The 19,884-nt window shown below is 37.9% G+C and overlaps 2 protein-coding genes and 2 non-coding genes across 4 annotated transcripts; 2 read left to right on the forward strand and 2 right to left on the reverse strand.

Moving 5' to 3' along the window:
• Positions 1–1,097: 1,097 nt before the first annotated feature.
• On the forward strand, positions 1,098–3,938 carry LOC148921480 (elongation factor 1-alpha). The gene is made up of 3 exons (XM_089051107.1): positions 1,098–1,232; positions 2,192–2,674; positions 2,780–3,938. Exons 2-3 carry the CDS (start codon positions 2,213–2,215, stop codon positions 3,659–3,661), a joined length of 1,344 nt encoding a protein of 447 aa, XP_088907233.1. The 5' UTR covers positions 1,098–1,232; positions 2,192–2,212; the 3' UTR covers positions 3,662–3,938.
• On the forward strand, positions 1,923–2,006 carry LOC148921481 (small nucleolar RNA SNORD25). Its single transcript, XR_016123399.1, has one exon. It is a non-coding gene; the product is annotated as a small nucleolar RNA SNORD25 (small nucleolar RNA).
• Positions 3,939–7,319: 3,381 nt separating the features above from the next.
• Positions 7,320–8,040, reverse strand: LOC148921482 (uncharacterized). The gene is made up of 2 exons (XM_089041162.1): positions 7,726–8,040; positions 7,320–7,628 (listed from the first exon to the last, which is right to left on the reverse strand). The coding sequence occupies exons 1-2, from the start codon at positions 7,812–7,814 to the stop codon at positions 7,418–7,420; spliced, it is 300 nt and encodes a 99-aa protein (XP_088897288.1). The 5' UTR covers positions 7,815–8,040; the 3' UTR covers positions 7,320–7,417.
• Positions 8,041–8,964: 924 nt separating this feature from the next.
• Positions 8,965–9,037, reverse strand: TRNAK-CUU (transfer RNA lysine (anticodon CUU)). The gene has a single exon. It is a non-coding gene; the product is annotated as a tRNA-Lys (tRNA).
• Positions 9,038–19,884: the final 10,847 nt, after the last annotated feature.

Genomic DNA, 19,884 nt, shown 5'->3' on the forward strand with positions numbered 1-19,884 from the left:
TTCTGATAATTTGCCTTACAAATACTTCATTATTACTCGGTCGGACTTGTCTTATGTTGTGAACCAAGTCTGCCAATTCATGCACTCACCTACAACAGTGCCGAGTACATGCAAGATATTCTACTGGTGGGTTTTGTGTCTATTTTGGTTCTAATTTAATTTCCTCGAGCTACAAAGAAGCAGAAGATTGTTTCATGTTCTAGTACAAATGCCGAGTACATGCCATTTTCGCTTAATAGCATATATAAACTGGTTTGTAGGAATTAAAATAAAATTTGAACATTTCCCATGTTAAAAATACTCTAAAATGGCATTGTGGGAAAAATGTAGTATGGTCTAGAAATTATTTGGATATATGTCGGTGTAACGTGTCGGTTTCACACTGCCATTTTATTCATTTGTACTTATTCCTTTTATAATAATCTTGTGTTTTATTGGGTAATTAGAATGAGAATCAAATAATTACTCCAAAAAATTAATGAGAATCAAATAACAAAAAATAAAAGAAGGAATACAAATGGGCAACACAAAAGTATGCAAAAGAGTAATGAGAGTGAGATATCACCGCAGTGCAAAAATGCAAAGAGTGTTGTTGCTTTTTTACCCGATAAATTGGTACTACTTATATATATATATATATATTTGTTTAATGATGTCAAGAGAAAAAGAAGTAATTTTTTAAACGCTTGAGCTACAAGCTCTCTACGTGACCTTTAACAGATTTCTATAATTGTTGCAAGTGATATTTTTGGGCAGAAAATAAAGAAAAGTGAAACGAGTGATAAATTACAATATTTGATGGATGTTATTCTTTATAGCATTTAATAAATTTGCGAGTGTCATTTTTTGGCGGATTGTATATTTGATTCCCGTTAAGAGTTAGTTAAAAAATTATAATATTCAATGAATGTCGTTAGCAGTAAAAAGAGCGAAATGGAATTACCCGAAAGTATAATATGCCAGCGCAGCGCATTATGACACGTCACACGTGCATGGATGACGACATCAGCTGCCTAAGCAGCAAGTAAACACTACAGCCGTTAGATCAAATCCCCCAAGATCCAAGGGCGGAGAATGAAAACCTAACCACAGTGAAGCCCATTGGCTTCTATTTAAAAATTCACAAGCTCCTCTCACTTTTCTCATCCTCTGCTCTGTCTCGCTCATCACACCAAAGTCGGCTAGAGAGACCTCTGAATCTTTTTTCCACTTCTTCTCCTCCGTTTCTTCAGGTTGAAATCTTTGTCTTTGTTACAGCGTTTATTTTTTATTTAACAAATTCAGTTGCGATTCTATTTCTCCGATTTAGCTCTAATTCTTTTTAGATGTTCATGTCTCGAAAGCTTTTGAAAAATTCTCCTTTTGTTTGTTGTTTGTTGAACTGATGAATTTGTGAACTGGGTTTTGTTGGTGTTTGTGATTAGATCAGGATTTTCGTATAAACTTCATGTGGGTTTTAGGTGTTTCGTTTTTCTGATCATGTTTGGGAATTTTTTTTTCCATCTGATTTTGTTTTTGGATTATGGTTCTGTTCAATCCGTTCTCATGCCTCTTTAATTAGGATTCGGAAAAAAGATAATATTTTGTTTTGATATTTGGTTATATTTTGATGAAGTACAATCATGTATCTGAATGATGGTTTGGTATTATTATATACTCTGTCCCTATATTTTTGTAAAATATTAATCCCTTTTGCTATTATGCTTCATTTTCTGGTTTATGGATTTGATCAGTTCCATGTGACTCGTTCCCTTGAAACCATAGTAATAGGTGTTGCTTTTTGAAAATATCCCTTAAATTTTTTTAATCTTGTTGATTTGGGGAATTTCAGGAGCAACTATATTTTCCCATTACGTATTTTGTTGAGATTACAAAAATGAGAGATTTCTTTTTGAGATTATTGTTGTGAGTTGTTATTTGTTGGAAACAGTGATGATCCTACAGACCTGTAATGATTTGCAGACATGATTGCAAATCTTTAAGAACATCTAAGGGACTGAGTTCTTTCATAGTAATGCATCTCCCTGTATTTTTCATTAGTCTTTGAAGTTAGTTGTTTTTTTCATTCTTATGTTATGCCCATGGCTCTGCAGTGTGTTTATTGTTTGTTGACGAATATCCATGTTGTGATGATCTTGTAGTCTATTCAAGCTATGCTGATTGAGTTTTGGTAATCCGTTTGTGATTTCAGTTATCTTTCGGAAATCCTGTAATGGGTAAAGAGAAGTTCCACATCAACATTGTGGTCATTGGCCATGTCGACTCTGGTAAGTCGACTACCACTGGTCACTTGATCTACAAGCTTGGTGGTATCGACAAGCGTGTTATCGAGAGGTTTGAGAAGGAAGCTGCTGAGATGAACAAGAGGTCATTCAAGTATGCCTGGGTGCTGGACAAGCTCAAGGCTGAGCGTGAACGTGGTATTACAATTGATATTGCCTTGTGGAAGTTTGAGACCACCAAGTACTACTGCACTGTTATTGATGCTCCTGGACATCGTGACTTTATCAAGAACATGATTACTGGCACCTCCCAGGCTGACTGTGCCATCCTCATTATTGACTCCACCACTGGTGGTTTTGAAGCCGGTATTTCCAAGGATGGTCAGACCCGAGAGCATGCTTTACTTGCTTTTACTCTTGGTGTGAGGCAGATGATTTGCTGCTGTAACAAGGTGAGCCTTATGTTTTATATTTCAATTGGTATTCGATATCAGCCATTGTTGTAGTTATTCAGAAGCAGTTCTAACTTGTCACATGACATCAACTGTTGTTTACAGATGGATGCCACCACTCCCAAGTACTCAAAGGCAAGGTACGATGAAATTGTGAAGGAAGTCTCATCCTATCTCAAGAAGGTCGGGTACAACCCAGAAAAGATCCCCTTTGTCCCCATTTCTGGGTTCGAGGGTGACAACATGATTGAGAGGTCCACCAACCTTGACTGGTACAAGGGTCCCACCCTTCTTGAGGCCCTTGACTTGATCAGTGAGCCCAAGAGACCATCAGACAAGCCCCTTCGACTTCCACTTCAGGATGTGTACAAGATTGGTGGTATTGGTACCGTCCCTGTTGGACGAGTTGAGACTGGTACCCTGAAGCCTGGTATGGTTGTTACTTTTGCCCCCACTGGGCTGACTACTGAAGTTAAGTCTGTGGAGATGCACCATGAATCTCTCGTAGAGGCCCTTCCAGGTGACAATGTTGGATTCAACGTGAAGAATGTTGCTGTTAAGGATCTCAAGCGTGGTTATGTTGCTTCCAACTCCAAGGATGATCCTGCAAAGGAAGCAGCAAACTTTACAGCTCAGGTCATCATCATGAACCACCCTGGCCAGATTGGACAAGGATATGCTCCTGTTCTCGACTGTCACACCTCCCACATTGCTGTTAAATTTGCTGAGATGTTGACAAAGATTGACAGACGATCTGGTAAGGAACTGGAGAAGGAGCCCAAGTTCTTGAAGAATGGTGATGCTGGATTTGTGAAGATGGTTCCCACCAAGCCCATGGTTGTTGAGACCTTCTCTGAGTACCCCCCACTTGGACGATTTGCTGTGAGGGACATGCGACAGACTGTTGCCGTTGGTGTCATCAAGAGTGTTGAGAAGAAGGATCCAACTGGTGCCAAGATCACTAAGGCCGCTGCTAAGAAGAAGTGAACCGGACTGGCTCATCAGATTTCCGCAGGGGAAATCTTATATAAATATAATAATAGTAGTAAAAACTTACCTATTGTCACTATTACTATGGTTTGTTGGTCATACTGTTTATATAGTTTTTGGTCATCATTGTTAGGCATTCAGTCCCAGAATTGGGTGCTTGACAGGCGGTGGCGACGTTATAGCATACGGAGTCCTTGTCCTTCTTTTAAATATTTTTGTGGTTGGTTCTGCTACTCTGGATTTTAATTTAAAAAACTATGTTTTATTGTCGTAATGATTCTATATCCCTTTGGTATTTCACATTTCCTCTCATGTGCTTTGTCCTGTTGTGGTGTATGAATTTTGATGCAGCATGTTTGTTGATGCCAAATCTAACCGTATCCTGCGATATCTTACTAGAGTGTATAGTGGATATGGGTTACTTGTCTTTTCGGCCTTCGGAGGCTTCTTGTTCTTTGTTTATTCACACTGGTTTAGTTTTGTCGTGGGATTGGACTTGTGCTGTGTTGCCTGACAAAAAGGATTAGACTTGTGGAGTCTGGTTAGTAAAAGCATGGTAAATTTGGATTCCGATTAATTTCAATATTCATGTGTTAGTAAACGGAAAATTGAAGTAATTTTAATATTCATGTGTTAGTAAACGGAAGAAAATCGGAATACATTAAAAAAGCTATTCTTAAGCAAACCATATGTGTTTTTGAGTAAGACTTAAATGAAGAGCATAAATACTCATTTTTACTATTAGTAATCTGATCCAGAACCGACATTTAAATAAAGGATAGGAAAGCACGGGGGACAATGCTGATAATTGAAACTTTGAAAGTAGAAAACCTAATATACATAGCTTATAGGGATCCACTCAAACCCTATTCCTCGCATCGCATTTTGGAAGTAATTTTGTCCCCACATCTCCACGATTAATCACGCGTGCGTATACATTGCTCTCTTATTTTCCCTTCTGTTATCTTAAGGCAACAAAGCCTACCAAAGAGGATTATCTACAATACCAAGTGCTTGTTTGACATTGTTTATTTGGGGCTATAAGTGATTATTTTGAAAATTTTGAAAGTCCAACTTGTTAGTAAAAGATAATAAAATCACTTATTTTGAATAATTGCTGTGAGAGAAAGCAATTAGGGAAAGCAGGTGATGAGCTGCTTTCATTTTTTGATTATGCAGGAATCAATTTTGAAGAGGCGCTAGGTTTAATGAAACTTTCAAAATTCCAAAAATAACCCCATGTTTTTTTTTACCAACTGCACTTCTAACAAAATGTTTACCAAATACCAAACAACTTTATTTCACAGCTGATTTCTCTCACAGCAAATCTGATAGTGATTATTTTTACAGACAACAACGCCAAACTGGCTCCAACTCTATAGCGCATATAGACACAGTGGGAGACTTAACTCATACATATTGATCTTCCGTTGGCCACTATTTTCTAGGGAATATTGTCAAAGAAATACTATATGAATGAGAAATATTGGAGAGCTTATTCTTCTTATGGGTTTTTCTTCTATGATTTTGTGATGAGGACCTGTCTTCTTTCTGGTTGCTGCCGTGGAGTACGACATAGTATTTACTATTTGTGTGCATTTCAAAAATCTTATATTCAAATTTTGAGGCAAGTATGAAATATTCTGTAATACTAGATGAATCACAAATGTGAATCTCAGATGGATACAAGGAGGGAACTTTCGCATGCGAGGTCCACAAAAGGACTCTTTCGTCCCATATTGAAGAAACAGCGTAGAGGCAATGCCCCTCTCTCTCTCTCTCTCTCTCTCTCTCCCTCTCTTTCTCTCTTCCCCCAATAAAAAGGAACACTTTCCCATTTAGAAATTAAGGTTTTCTTCTTCTTCTTATGACTTCTGTATATGCGTCAAATGCTAAACTCATTGATTATTAGTAAAAACACTCTATATATACAAATTCTGTGGACAAAACCCCACATTGGGGAAACCATTGACATATTCATAACTTGTGTTTTTGTGTGATTGTGAATCTTTTTATTTATATTTTGACTCTTTAGTAACATTACGTAATATGACGATCACTCTGAAGAACTACTCGATAAGAAGCTGATATCATATTCAAATGTAAAAATTTAGGGGCCAGCGAGCGACTGCAGAATTCTCAGCCTACTCGAAGGGCCAGCAACAACTTGGCTCTTACAGTGAATCTTGTATTCTTCTTTTCTTGATATAAACAGTGAATCTCAGCCATCACAATCTCCATTCAAATTTTAGCCGGAGACACGTTCATTGCTGCCCCATGGTAAAAATTGGTTTACAGTCCATGACATCGAAGACAGGACAAGAGTACATATCAGTGGTGCCTTAATTCGACGGTAAAAGATAGAGATATGTCAACGATGGCGTGACCAAAAAAGTGTGCAAATTGATAAAGATGGGTGTTTGTATTTATTTATCAACAGTGTCAGTTGTTTCATCATACGTCCCATTTATACCCACTGCTTTTAATGTGGTGTTTTGCTCATGTCTTCCACATGTTTGTTTCAACCCAACCCCCTAGGAAAGAAAACCACAACATTATCACTTCATCTTTCTCCAAATTTAACTACACTATACACCTTATTTTGCTTGTTCGGACCAACCCTTTCATTTATTTTAGTAACGCGGCCACCTGTATTTATTATTATTTTTTTTTTGGATACAAGGGATATTGGGGAAGGATAAACAAAACTTAAGACCTCGTACATGAATAAATACTCTTAACCACTTGAGTTACAAATCCTTTACAGTTTTACCCTTTAAATAAAGAGTGACGCTATTCCCATCTACCATTCCTATTTTCTTACGTCTCTTCGAAAACTGAGAGACTAATGCTGCAGTCATGGGTGGTGCCCACCTTCTATGGTAACTCACTTGTTTGAGTGCTGCACATATCTGACAATGGAACACAATATCAAAGAGTATTGAAACACAGCTCCAGCCTTTTCCACACTTTCCTTTTCAAAATTGTAGGAACCACATTGGACCAATGGATGAACTTCCAACCACTACATTGAATCGCCTACCAATTTCAATTTAACAAACTTATCAATGGAACAGAAAATTTTCTTTATTTTCCTTTCTTCCTTTTAAAAGCATGTAGGGTTGTTGAACTTGAACCAAAGGTTTATACATGTATGAGTTCTAGGGTTGTGGCTGAGTAAAATTGAAGTGGACGTTGAAGGTGAAGAGGAAGGAAAGAATGCGTGGCTAATAAAAGGTTGAAAAGCCCATGGCCTGTGAGAGGAGAGGACAGCAACGAAGAGAATACGTGGCTTATATATTATTCATATAATAATGCCACTCGCTGGTTTTCTTGTTTTACAAATTTCTGCACTAGTGAGGTAATTTCAATGATCTGTCTTCTGCTTCTTTTTCTTCCCAAAAGATTCTGTTTCCTTTTCTTACTCAAGAGATTCTTTTTCTTTTTCTTTTTCTTTTTAGGATGAATTGCCTAGAAACTTTCATTTGTCTGTGAACAAGAATTTGAACACGAACAATTTGTGCAGAGAAACAGTCCAAAACAAGAACAATGACATCAAAGCAAGATCACAAAACTACAAAAAGGCAAAAAAAAGCCAAACCGGCCAAGGAGGAAACCAGATCGAAGATAAACTCAAAAGATATGAACATAAAAATTAAAACAAACCCCACAGAGAATATTAAACATTAAGCAGAAGTAGGTCCAAAAACATAAATATTTGATTAATTAATAAGCTAAGAGAAGCTAATTAAGCTATGCAGCTTTTGCAGTACAAGCCAAATAACTGCAACACAGATCATGTAGCACACTAGCTAGATCTTCATCAACCCCGCCTTCCCTGATCTCTTCTCCCACGCTTCCACTGCTTCTCTCAAAACCCAGTTCTTGATTTGCATGCAGCTCTGCTCTAGCTTGTGATCTCTGCCTTTTCATGGCCTCCCTTCTGCGATCATGATCTGCCATCCTAAAACAAAACCACCCACAAAAGGGAAAAAGAATAAAAACCAAAAACACATATTCAAGAGAGAGAGAGAGAGAGAGAGAGAGAGATGAAAATATACTCCTTATAGAAGGTGAGATGATGATGGGTTATCCCTGAAACACACAGAGGAAGGCCAAAGGTGCCATGGAGGTTTAACATGGACTGCATTTTTTGTTTTCTTTTCTCTGGTTTTTGATGGCTGTGGAGAAAAAATAATTGAGGGAATTTTAGATTGTAAGTATGTATCTATTTCTGGTGTTGGTTTTTGGGGATTTATTTTGGGAAATGAGTTGGTGTAAGCCCTGAAAAGGTAATTAAAGCAAAAGGGGTTGATCTATCTAATTGTAGAGAGAAAATCTGACACACTAGGTCATAGGACCATGGGAAAGATGCATACTGTGAAAGCTTGCCACATGGTAAGGGAAAGGACATGGGCTCTCATTTCTTGCTGTCTGAATGATTACAAGGCAAAAAGATTTGCTTCATGCATTTGGGTCTAAACCAAGCCCAATTTGTATGTTAAGTCAAGTCCAGTGTGTTTCTAAGCCTAAAAGCCCAGAAGGTGATGATGCCAACAAATTTATGACTGAAAAGTAACGCTGAGTTTAGTTTGCAACTTTGTTAGAGTATCCACAATGGGCTCCTTAAATCACATTCTTAGATAAATTGTAGGGAGGAATGAGAAAAATATAACTTCAACCATGCTGATATCCACCTTATAAAATATGAAGACTTCTAGGAGCTCCTAAATCTAGAAAGAGAGAGATAGAGCAATTAAAAAAGAGTTATAGCATTTATGACTTCCTAAACTAGAGAGTTTGATTGGAGTTAAATTTTTATATAGAGCTCCTAAAATAGTTTATATATATTTTTAGCTAAATTTTAACTAAAAAATAGATAACATGATTGTAAATGCTCTTAAAAATTCATTTGGTTCACGGAATAATTTTCTTAATTGAGTCCCCGTTCCTAGAGAATTAGAATAAATGATTTTAATTCCCGTGTTTGGAAATGCTTGAAAATAGCAACCATGAAATAGACTTTATTCTCATTTTAATATTTGGCTTGTACAATAGTTGAAATTAAATTATTATTTTTTTCTTACTTTTCCAGTCATGGTGTTTTTGAACAGCCTTATTGATCTGTAGATGCTTTTTGAATTAATTGCATGCCTTGTAGTCTGTCCCTGTGGCTGTGTTCGTTAATGGTGAATTGTCTTTCTGCGAGAAAATTTACTTTAAAAAAAGAGAAATTTGTATAAATATTATCTGAACTTTTAGGCATGTGCCCACCAAAAAGTTAAAAAGGGAATCACTAGCGCCCACCGTGGGGCTCGAACCCACGACCACAAGGTTAAGAGCCTTGCGCTCTACCAACTGAGCTAGACGGGCAGCTTGTTATATTGTGGACACTTATGGTTATTAGAAGGCTATTGGCATATCGTAGAAGGAAAATATTTTATAATATGAAAAAAAAAAGGCTAAATGATTCAGTCGTTAGCCTGAAAATTGAAATGGAAGAAATAATAGGATAATGCAGCAATTTGCTTTTGTTTCTGAGAATAGACGTTGGAATTATCCTGGAAAAAGAGCTAATAGATTTTATGCCTGTCCTATGATAATGGTTTCGCAGTGAAATGCAAACATTTGACGTCTAGCTAGATCCAAAAACACAAATATTTGATTAATGGCTTAATTGCTACAATACCCCCTGAAACATTGGTCAATTTCTACTAAACTCCTTTAAAGTTAAAGTGATCTACTTTGGCCCATTGACCAACGATGTTTTGTGTCTCACTTCCCATCACCGTTAATTCTGTTAAAAATGCTGATGTGACACCAATGGAACCCGTTATTTTATTAAACTAAATGCCATGTGTGAAAAAAAAATTTAAAAAAATTTAAAATGTCTTTTAAAAAACTTAATTTAATTATTAAAAAAATTAATAATACTATAAAAAACTTAATTGCACAGCGCTTGATACGGAGAGAAAAAAGAGAGGGAAGATAATTGATCAGAGAATGACGTCGGATGGAGCCACGTCTGCGGCGACGGTAGCGCTGAGGAAGCAGTCGTGGAAGGAGAGAGAGGAGGAGGAGAGCCATAGCTGCGAAGATATTCGCAGGGCTCCGAGCTTAGGGCAACTTCAATTTGCCCAAGCACTGTGACAACAAGAAGGTGTTAAAAGCTCTCTGTCTCCAGGCTGGCTGGACCATCGAAGACGACGGCACTACCTATCGCAAGGTCCCACTTCCCTTCTCTTCTTTAATTCACTTTAATTGTCCTAATTCTTCAATTTTTTTTAATTTTTAATTATTTTCCCATAATTGTCATAGCTCAAATCCAAAGGAAAAATCCACCTAAAAATTTATTTATTTATGAATTCTAATGATGTGATGGTGGTGTTGTTGTACAGGGATTGAAGCCAACCCAAATTGATACACCAAGCACATCAACCATGATTAGCCCTTACTCTTCTCTAAATCCTAGTCTAATCTCATCCTACCAAGCCAGTCCTTTGTCGTCTTCCTATCCAAACCCGAGCCGTTTCGATCCCAGCATAATTCATCCAATCCCATTCACTATTTGCGCTCTGCAATTCCTTTGTCTCTCCCTCTGCGAATTTCCAATAGTGCCCCTGTAACCCCACTGCTCTCATCCCCAACCTCCAGAAACCCCAACCCAATTCCAAACTGGGACTCCATTGCTAAACAATCCATGGCCTCTTTCGAATACCCGTTTTATCAGTGGCGGATCCAGAAATGAAAAGCTAATTGGGCGGAATTTACATACTAAACTCTACGGTACGAGTGAATTTCATTAATAATCAGAAAAAGATACACCTAGTTAGGGGGACGTAATAAATCTTACCCTCAAATACATCTATACATAAATAAAACCCTAAAATATTAAGTTTTAAATTAAAACTATAATTAAAGATATATAGAAAATGAGAGAATTAGAAATTACTACTTGTTATAGAAAGGAGAGGACAAGCCAGTAAGTTGCCCACTGCCCAGCCAGTATAATAGAAAGATGCAGAAAATAAAGAGGGATAAAAGGATGCTGTTGTTGTCCTCGGCGGGTCTGTAGAATAGAAGAGAGAAAAGGGAGAAAAGTTGGTGTACCAAAGGAAAAGAGACAAAAGTTGGGACCACTTTGAAGTTGGATGGGCGTGTGTGTATATGGGGTAAGCTTTTAAGCTTTTAAACTTGGGCTGCCCATATAACATGTATAGGTTTTTAAATAATAAAAAAATATTTGGATGGGCGGGCACCCACCCTGCCCTTCACACAGATCCGCCACTGCGTTTTATGCTATCTCTACTCTAGCTGGCCCGACCCGTCACCAAATCCATTTTCCAACTACCATTCCTGAATGTGACGAGTCTGTACTTTCGCTGTTGATTCTGGGCAATGGGTTTACTTCCAGAGATTTGCTCATTCTCTGTCAACAATGCCAGCCTCTTCCACTTTCAATCTTGTGAAGCCTGTTGTTGCTCACCAAAACTTGCCTGACAGTGAGATCCCAGAGGTAAAGCCATGGATTGGAGAGAAGATTCATGAGGTGGGATTTGATGATTTGGAGCTCACACTTGGATTTTTTTTTTCTTCACACATGGCATTTAGATTAGCAAAATAGTGGGTCTCATTGGTGCCAATTTTAACAGACTTGACGATGAGGGACAAAGTGAGACACAAAACATCGGTCAAGAGGAAAGTGGGTCACTTTAACTTTAAGGGGGTTTAGTGAGAATTGACTAATGTTCTAGGGCCTAGCACTTAAGCCTTGATTAATTAATAAGCTAAGCTAAGCTTAATTAAGCTATGCACTTTTGCAGTATAAGCCAAATAACCGCAACACAGATCTTCATCAACCCCACCTTCCCTGATCTCATGTCCCACGCTTCCGCTTCTCTCAAAACCCAGTTCTTGATTTGTATGCAGCTCTACTCTGGCTTGTGATCTCTGTCTTTTCATGGCCTCCCTTCTGCGATCATGATCCACCATCCTAAAACAAAACCACCAACAAAAAGGAAAAAGAATAAAAACAAAAAATGCATAGAGAGAGAGAGAGAGAGAGAGGGAGAGAGAGAGAGAGAAAGATATGAAAATATACTCCTTAGAGCAGCTCCCACCGCTACACAAGACCCGCAAAGGCCCCGAGACAACCCAAACGACATCCAAGGGTGAGAAGAGGCCCTGCAAGAGCCGGGTCCCACCGGAATATACTCCTTAGAGCGGCTCCACCGCTACATAAGACCCGGGCAAAGGCCCCGAGACCCAAACGACATCCAACAAGGGCGGGAGAAGAGGCGGGCAAGAGTGGGTCCCACCAGCCGGGCGAGCCTAAGGGCAACTTCCAGAGGTCCAAAGCGAGTTTTGTGATGTCATGCACGGCGTCACGCCAACAAGGTAAGTCAAATTTTTACCGTTGGTGCTGAATTACACACCAACCAGTGGTAAAAATTTGACTTCACGTGACGTCCACATCCGATGTAATCCAACGGGCATTTGCCATGTGTCTCGACAGTGGACTCTCCGATCTTTTTCTAGAAACTGATGGTCCTAATTTTTTGGCTTAAAATTGCAAAAAATTCAAATTTTTTGAAAATTTTGAATTTTTTTTTAGAAAATACCAAAAAATTATGTATTTTTTTCCTATAAATACCTAACCATTTTTTTTTACTTTACACACCAAATCTTCATACAATTTCTTCTCCAATCCAATATTTTTTACTCTCCACTCACATTATTCACTTTCCACACCAATTCTCAATACAAACTCTTCTCCTTCCAATATTTTTTACTCTTCACTCACATTTTTCACTTTCCACACCAATTCTCCATACAAACTCTTCTCCTTCCAATATTGTTTACTCTCCACTCACATTTTTCTACTACTTTCCATTTGTATAAAAAAAACAAATGGCATCTTCTGTCGAAGTTGGAGGCTCGTGGTCAACTCATTAAGATGTTGCGTTGTGTCAATCTTGGGTGAACGTTAGTCATGACCCTATCACAGGCAATGATATGAAGTTCCATCATATATGGAGCAAAATTCATGGAGAATTTTGTCAAAGATTGGGTTCCATTCGGACCGAAATGGCCTTATCTAGTAGATGGAAACTTTTGAATAAGGAGTTAGGGAAATGGAGAAATGCTTTGACAAAAGCAAGGGATAACATTTGAAGCGGTCAAAATCTATCCGATGAGGTAAATTATTTATAATTGCCATTTTAATCAATTTAATGTAACTTTTTTTTTAATTGCATATTCTATTTCTTTTTCTTGCATAATCTTTTTTTTTCTTTTGCATTTCTCGCCGCATGCAATCGATGCTTCCAATCATTCCCTGGAAACCTCGAGCCTCGCTTTTTGTAGAAGCCGTTGCAGTGTCTCTTGGCGTGGGTTTGCGAAGGTACTCCTCGTATACAAATTTTCCACTGCATCACAGAATCTCACTAAGCACTCTAGGATTGTAGATTTTTCCATCCTTGCAATCTCATCCACCTGCTCTGCAGATGCCTCATAAGCAAGCATCCGCAAAGCAGAAGTTTTGCTTGGGATAAGACCCAAAGCTCCAACAGCATCATGCTTTTGAATGAAGTATGTGTCGTAATTACAAATATCATGCATAATTTTTTGGAACAAATGTGGCTGCATTCTATATCTCTCTCGAAACTTAGAAGCAGGATATAACGAATTTGGGATAAAATAATCCTCCTTGAGATTCTTACCCCGAGACTTTCTAAGTCTGTCCACATTCGGGGCACGACGACGACGGTGTTGCCTTGATTGATCCATCATACACACACGCTGCAAGCATTTGTTCCTCTTCTTCATCGGCGTCCCGATCTTCTTGAGCACGTCTACGCCGGATTTCTTCCATTTGTTTCTGTTGCCTCTCCAACACCCTCGACAAGTTTGACATTGAGAGTAGAATGTGTTTTGTAAAATCTGAGAAATGAAGGAATAGATAAGAGATAGTGTGAGAGGTATGAGTTGATGGTGTAGTTTTATAGAGGGATTTAGAAGATAGAGATGACACGTGGCACAATTTTAGAGGATGAAAATCTTATCTAAAATATGAGATTATAATTTTTTTAAAATATATGAAAATCTTATCTGACATGGGATACGTGGCACAATTTTAGAGGGTAAAAATCTTATCTGAAATATGAGATTATAATTTTTTAAAAATATCTGAAAATCTTATCTGACATTGGACACGTGACACAATTTTAGAGGGTGAAAATTTTATCTGAAATATGAGATTATAATTTTTTTTATTTATAAATATCTTAAAATCGTATTTGACATGGGACACGTGACACAATTTTAGAGGATGAAAATCTTATCTGAAAATTTAATTACAAAAAATTATCAAAATTAATGGTTTAAAGTATAAAAAAATAGGAAATAAAGTACATGTTTGAGCCTGGTTGAAGTTTAACCGGGTGTTTGGGGGTGGTGGAAACCCACCTAATCCGGGCACGGGATATTGGATTGTACGAGAAGAATTGCGGTGGACTAGTGCATATGGGTTGTTCGTGGGGCACGGCGAGTGGAAGTTCGTGAGCCGGGTAGAATTGGAAGTTCGTAGCCGGCTGGAAGTTCGTAGCCGGGCAGTGGAAGTTTGCAGCCGGGCAGGTGGAAGATTGCGGCGGGTGTGATGAATATGCGGCGGGTGTGGTGAATAGGCAGCTGGGCACGATTTGGTGCGACCGGAGAAGAAAAATAGGTGCAGCTGGCTAGGAGTTCAAAACCTAACTTGGTTTTGAAGCTTGGAGGCCGTAGCTGTCCGGGCCTCTCAAGATTGCGGCCGGATGGAACTAGAAGGGCTGGAGAGCGGCCGAAAATATAGCTGGGTTTATTTTCAAAAGGAAGGTTGGCGGCCGAGTGTTTTTAGATTGGAGGGTTCGTGTGGCTAGTTTGTCTCTTCGGAAAATTGGGTAGAATGGGTCCTGTAGTCCACTTGGTCTTAATATATATATATATATATATATTTATATATATAATATAGATGAATGTGGCGGCCGAAGTTGATTGTTTTGCAAACTGGGGCTGAAGGTTTTTGTCTTACATTATATGTATATATTAATATATATATTATATATTAATATGGAATGATATGAAATCTAATATATGGATGGCAATATAAGAGGAATCAGATGCCCAACTTTAAGCCATCTTTTCACGCCCAAATTTTCGGAGGATAATGTGCACGTGACGGAGGGCCTCACAAGGAAAGAAATCAAGGGAGTTTTTATAGTAACTCCGAGTGTTCCAAAACAAGGAAGAATCAAGCCTGTCAGAATATCAACGCAATCTCACGGATTTAGGAGGGCTTTGAAAGGAAAGATTTTAAAGAAGAGTTGACATTTGGCCATTTAATGGCTAGCCCATAGGCTGACGAGTGCCCTATATAAACCTTGCTCCATGAAGACATCAAACCCCCGACACAACACACAACTTGTCATTTTACATTCTCTTCAATTTCTATCCTAGGAGTAGCATAATGTAACCATAGCCTAGTTCTTATTTTTCCCGTTCTAGTTTCCGTAGATTTCAATTATGCCTTTACATTCTTGTTCTTGTTTTTCAATTCTATTTTAATTACAGTAACTTCAATTCATGTTTCTTTACTGTTCTTCGCAATCTAGTTTACTTTCCGCCCTTTACTTTACACACTCGCATTTCAATTATTTAATTTACGCAATTTACATTACGCACTCGTTTTTAAATTCTTTATTTTACGCACTTTACTTTCCGCACTTGTCTTTCAATTATATTTAAATTCAAGCACCTTTTACTTTATGCACGTGTTATTCGTTTCATTGCATTTCACCTTCAATCTTCATCTCCACCCACTCCACATCATTTGGTTGCTCACATAAAGCCTTGACTCTGAGGTAGTGAAAGAGCCTAGGCCGTGAGGAGGTTCCTTGCTCGGCCGAACAATCGTTTGATTAAAGTTAGATCTCGGACGCAACACATCCATCTACTCACATTCCATTCAAGCCCAAATTCGGGGCTTGGTGATGGCACGCCCCGCACTCAAAAAAGAAGAAGGACCAAAAGTTCCTTCCTTCGGCCGCCCCGGCCGAAAAGAAGGTAACAGTACAATAAATAGTAATTACCTTAGACTTGCCCTAGACTTTGCCCTCATAGGTGGAACCACAAATGTAAAGGCTGATATTATTCACGTGAATAGTGGCAGCTCTTGCTTGCCCTTGCCTTAAACTTAGCCCTTGTGGGTGGAGATGCTCTTAGAGAAGGTGAGATGATGATGGGTTATCCCTGAAACACATAGAGGAAGGCCAAAGGTGCCATGGAGATTTAAGAGCCATTCCATCGAGGAGCCCAAGCCAGGGCAAGGGGGGAGCCCAAGCCCAAACAATATTTGGTGTTGCAATAAAATATTTTGTTAATATTTCTTGCATAAACAATTTTTTGTTAATATTTCTTGCATTTCCAATTTTTTTAATATTTCTTGCATTTTCAATATTTTGTTAATATTTCTTGCATTTCCAATGTTTTGCTAAAATTTCTTATATTTCCAATTTTTTTAATGTTTCTTGCATTTCCGTTTTTAAAAAAAAAAGATTATGCAAGCACAAATGTGGTTTGGTGCTATTGGGTAAGGCAAAAAAACTTTCAATCGTGACCAATGTTGGGAGGTGGTGAAGAATTGTTCGAGATTTCGAATTATTCTAACGGGTCTGACCGTTGTGTTGAACGAGACGCCTATCCATGATTCACTGGCATTGGATTTGCCTATGGATTCCCCGATGAGTCAAAACTCACCCATTGAAAATGAGTAGCGGCCTATTGGCTGAAAGACGGCGAAGGCGAAAGAGAGAGTAATTCTAGCAATAATACATCAAAAAATTTGGAGGAAATTGCAAGGCACAGTGCCATGAGAATTGAAATAGACATTAAAACCCAAGAAGACGAGAGGGCAATTCAAGTAGAATATGCAAAAGAAAGGGAGTATGTACGCAAGGAAAACATTGACAAGAAGGATCGGGAAACCACGGCCATAGAGCCCTTGAACCAAAACAATTTTGGAAGATAGAACGAAGGGATGTTATGAGAAGAAGACTTTTCCGTGACGATGGACTTAGCAACATGGATTGGTTAAATGATCAAAACCATTAAGTTAGTTAGCTTGCCTTTTGTTTCTTGTATTTTAATGTTTTGTTTTAAAAAATAGTTGTAATTCATGTATTTTATTTAATTACTTGTATTGGTTTTCTTTGAGTGAATAAAGAAAGCATTCAATAAAATATCTTTTTATTCAAAACATTACATACATCAAACAAAATATAATTATAAAAAAAAAAAAACACAACCAAAGCATAAATTTAAAAAAAAACCACAACCAAAGCATAAATAAAAATAAAACATAACCTAAGCATAATTAAAAATAAAACTTCTTCACTTCACTTCATTCACCGTCATTGTGTTTCACCGCCCATAAATGCTCCATCAAGTCAACTTGACGTCGTTCATGAATATAGGACGATTGCATCTTCGTATATCGATCAATCATATGGGTCATGACACGACCATCCCTAACCAACGATTCATGCTCCAATGTTTCTCCATGTGGCCCCATGGGCCTTTCATAAATTATTGTCAAGGGCGTGTTCATAGGATCTGGTTCGTACACATCTGCAACATCGTAATTATACTCATCCTCCACAATCATGTTATGGAGGATGAGGCAAATCATCATTATGCTCCTCAGCACCTCCTCATCAAACAGTCGCACCACACCCCTAATAATAGCCCACCGGGCTTGGAAGATACCAAAACACCTCTCCACATATTTTCTGTAACCTTCTTGATAGACAACAAATAATTTTTGCTTATCCGATCGGGGATGCAGAATTGATTTCACAAATGTAGTTCACCTCAGGTAGATGCCGTCTGCTAGATAATACCCATTATGGTAGATGATATTGTTGATTTCATAGGTGATATTCGGGGCTTCACCTCTCAAAACAACGTTGAACACCGGGGATTGACCCAGCAAGTTCAAGTCGTTTTGAGATCCGACAACTCTAAAGAAGGCATGTCAAACCCATGTATCAAATCTAGCAATGGCTTCAAGGATGATACTTTTTTGCTTTCTATTTCCATAATCTCCTTGTCGACAATTGGGAAATTCTTGCACTGCTAGTGTATGCAATCGATGCTACCAATCATTCCTGGAAATCCTGGAGCTTCGGCTTTTTGTAGAAGCCGTTGGAGGTCCCTAGGTGTAAGTCTGCGCAAGTAGTCCCTAATGTATAGAGTTTCGACTGCATCACAAAATCTTACCAAGCTCTCAAAAGTAGTGGATTTCCCTATCCAGGTAATCTCATCCACGATCAGAGATAAATCATACGTCAACATTCGTATAACAATTGTAAGCTTTTGCTCCGGAAGAAGTCCCAAATCCCAGCAACATCACACTTTGTAACAAAGTATGCATCATAATTGCAAATATCATGCATGACTTTATTGAACAAATATGGTTGCATTTTATATCGCCTTCGGAAATCAACATCAGAGTACAAAGAAGTTGGGATAAAATAATCTTCCGAAAAATTCTTACCTTGAGAATGCCTATGTTTGTCCACATTCGGGCTATGGCTAACTTGTGAACCACGGCGGCGGCTTTGGTTTTCTTCATCAAGCAAAGCCACTGCTATGGCAACTTGTTGATCTTGTTATCTCTGCACCCTTTTGCCTTCAGCTCGTCTACGCCTTCTTTCATTAGTTTCTCGCTCTTGCCTCTCCAAGCATCTCCTCATGTCTGATATTGAGAATGGAGTATGAATTCTAAAATCTGAGAAATGAAAAATATAAAAGATCTGCTATGAGAGGTATGTGTTGAGCCTATGGTTTTATAGAAAAATTTTGGCAGATAGGGATGACACGTGGCACGATTTTAGAGGGTGAAAATCTTATCTGAAATTTGAAATTTATCTAATTTTTGAAATTTGAAATTTATCTGAATTTTAAAACCAAAAATCTTATCTAAAAATTTTATCTGATTATGAGATATAAATTTTATAATAAATATTGACACGTACGAACCCAAAAATCTTATCCAAATTAATTGTTTAGGTTAAAAAAAACGAAAAATGAATAGTATTTGCCATTTACTATGACAATGGGTGGAAACACACATTGTTTTTGTAAGGGCAGCTTCTATTCATGTGAATAGTAACTGCTTTATCCCCTTTGCCCTTTGCCATGACAAATGAGTGGAGTTGCTTTCTAACATAGACTGTATTTTTGTTTTCTTTTCTCTGGTTTTTGATGGCTGTGGAGAAAAAATAATTGAGGGAATTTTAGATTGTATCTATAATGTATGTATCTATTTCTAGTGTTGGTTTTTCGGGATTTATTTTGTGAAATGAGTTGGTGTAGCTCTGAAAAAGTAATTAAAGCAAAAGCGGCTGATCTATCTAATTGTAGAGAGAAAATCTGACACACAGGTTAGAGGACCATGGGAGGGAGAGATGCAATCTTGGGTCTTGGCATTTACTGTGAAAGCATCCCAGATGGTGAAGGATATGGGCTCTCATTTCTTGTTGTCTTATTACAAGGCAACAAGATTTGCTTTTGCTTCATGCTTTTGGGTTTAAAGCAAGCCTAATTTGTATGTTAGGTCAGGTCCAGCAAGTATGTTTCTAAGCCTAGAAGCCCAGATGGCAATTATGCCAACAAATTTCTGAGCGAAAGGTAACGGTGAGTTTAGTTTGCAACCTCCTTAGCGTTCCGTTTGGCTCATGGGATTTGCTTAGAAATGAGTCCATATTTGTAGAGAACGGGAATAAAAGATTTTAATTCCGGTGTTTGGAAATGCTTGAAAATAAAAACCATGTAGTAGACTTTATTCTCATTCTAATGTTTGGCTTGTACAATAATTGAAAGTTTTTTTTATTTTATTTATTAACGACATTTTAGTCCATCGAGATTTAGGTGTTGTATCAAAATGGGCTATGAGGTTTTAATTCCATCAAATTGATACCCACGTTTTTATATTTGACCAAATTACACATTCCGTCTATAAGACTTTGAAATGGCGTGAAAGCTTGCAAAACTAATATGGTTGTAGCTATGTATTTATAATGATTGTTCATAAAACTGTTTTTATAAACCAGGATATCAACTATTAAGCGATAAAGTCCTATACAACACAAAGCTCCTCATCAAAAGAAACAAAGGATAAAGAA

The sequence above is a fragment of the Prunus mume genome, linkage group LG1 (assembly GCF_029339155.1).
Source record: "Prunus mume cultivar Tortuosa linkage group LG1, ASM2933915v1, whole genome shotgun sequence".
NCBI classification, from domain to species: Eukaryota; Viridiplantae; Streptophyta; class Magnoliopsida; order Rosales; family Rosaceae; genus Prunus; species Prunus mume.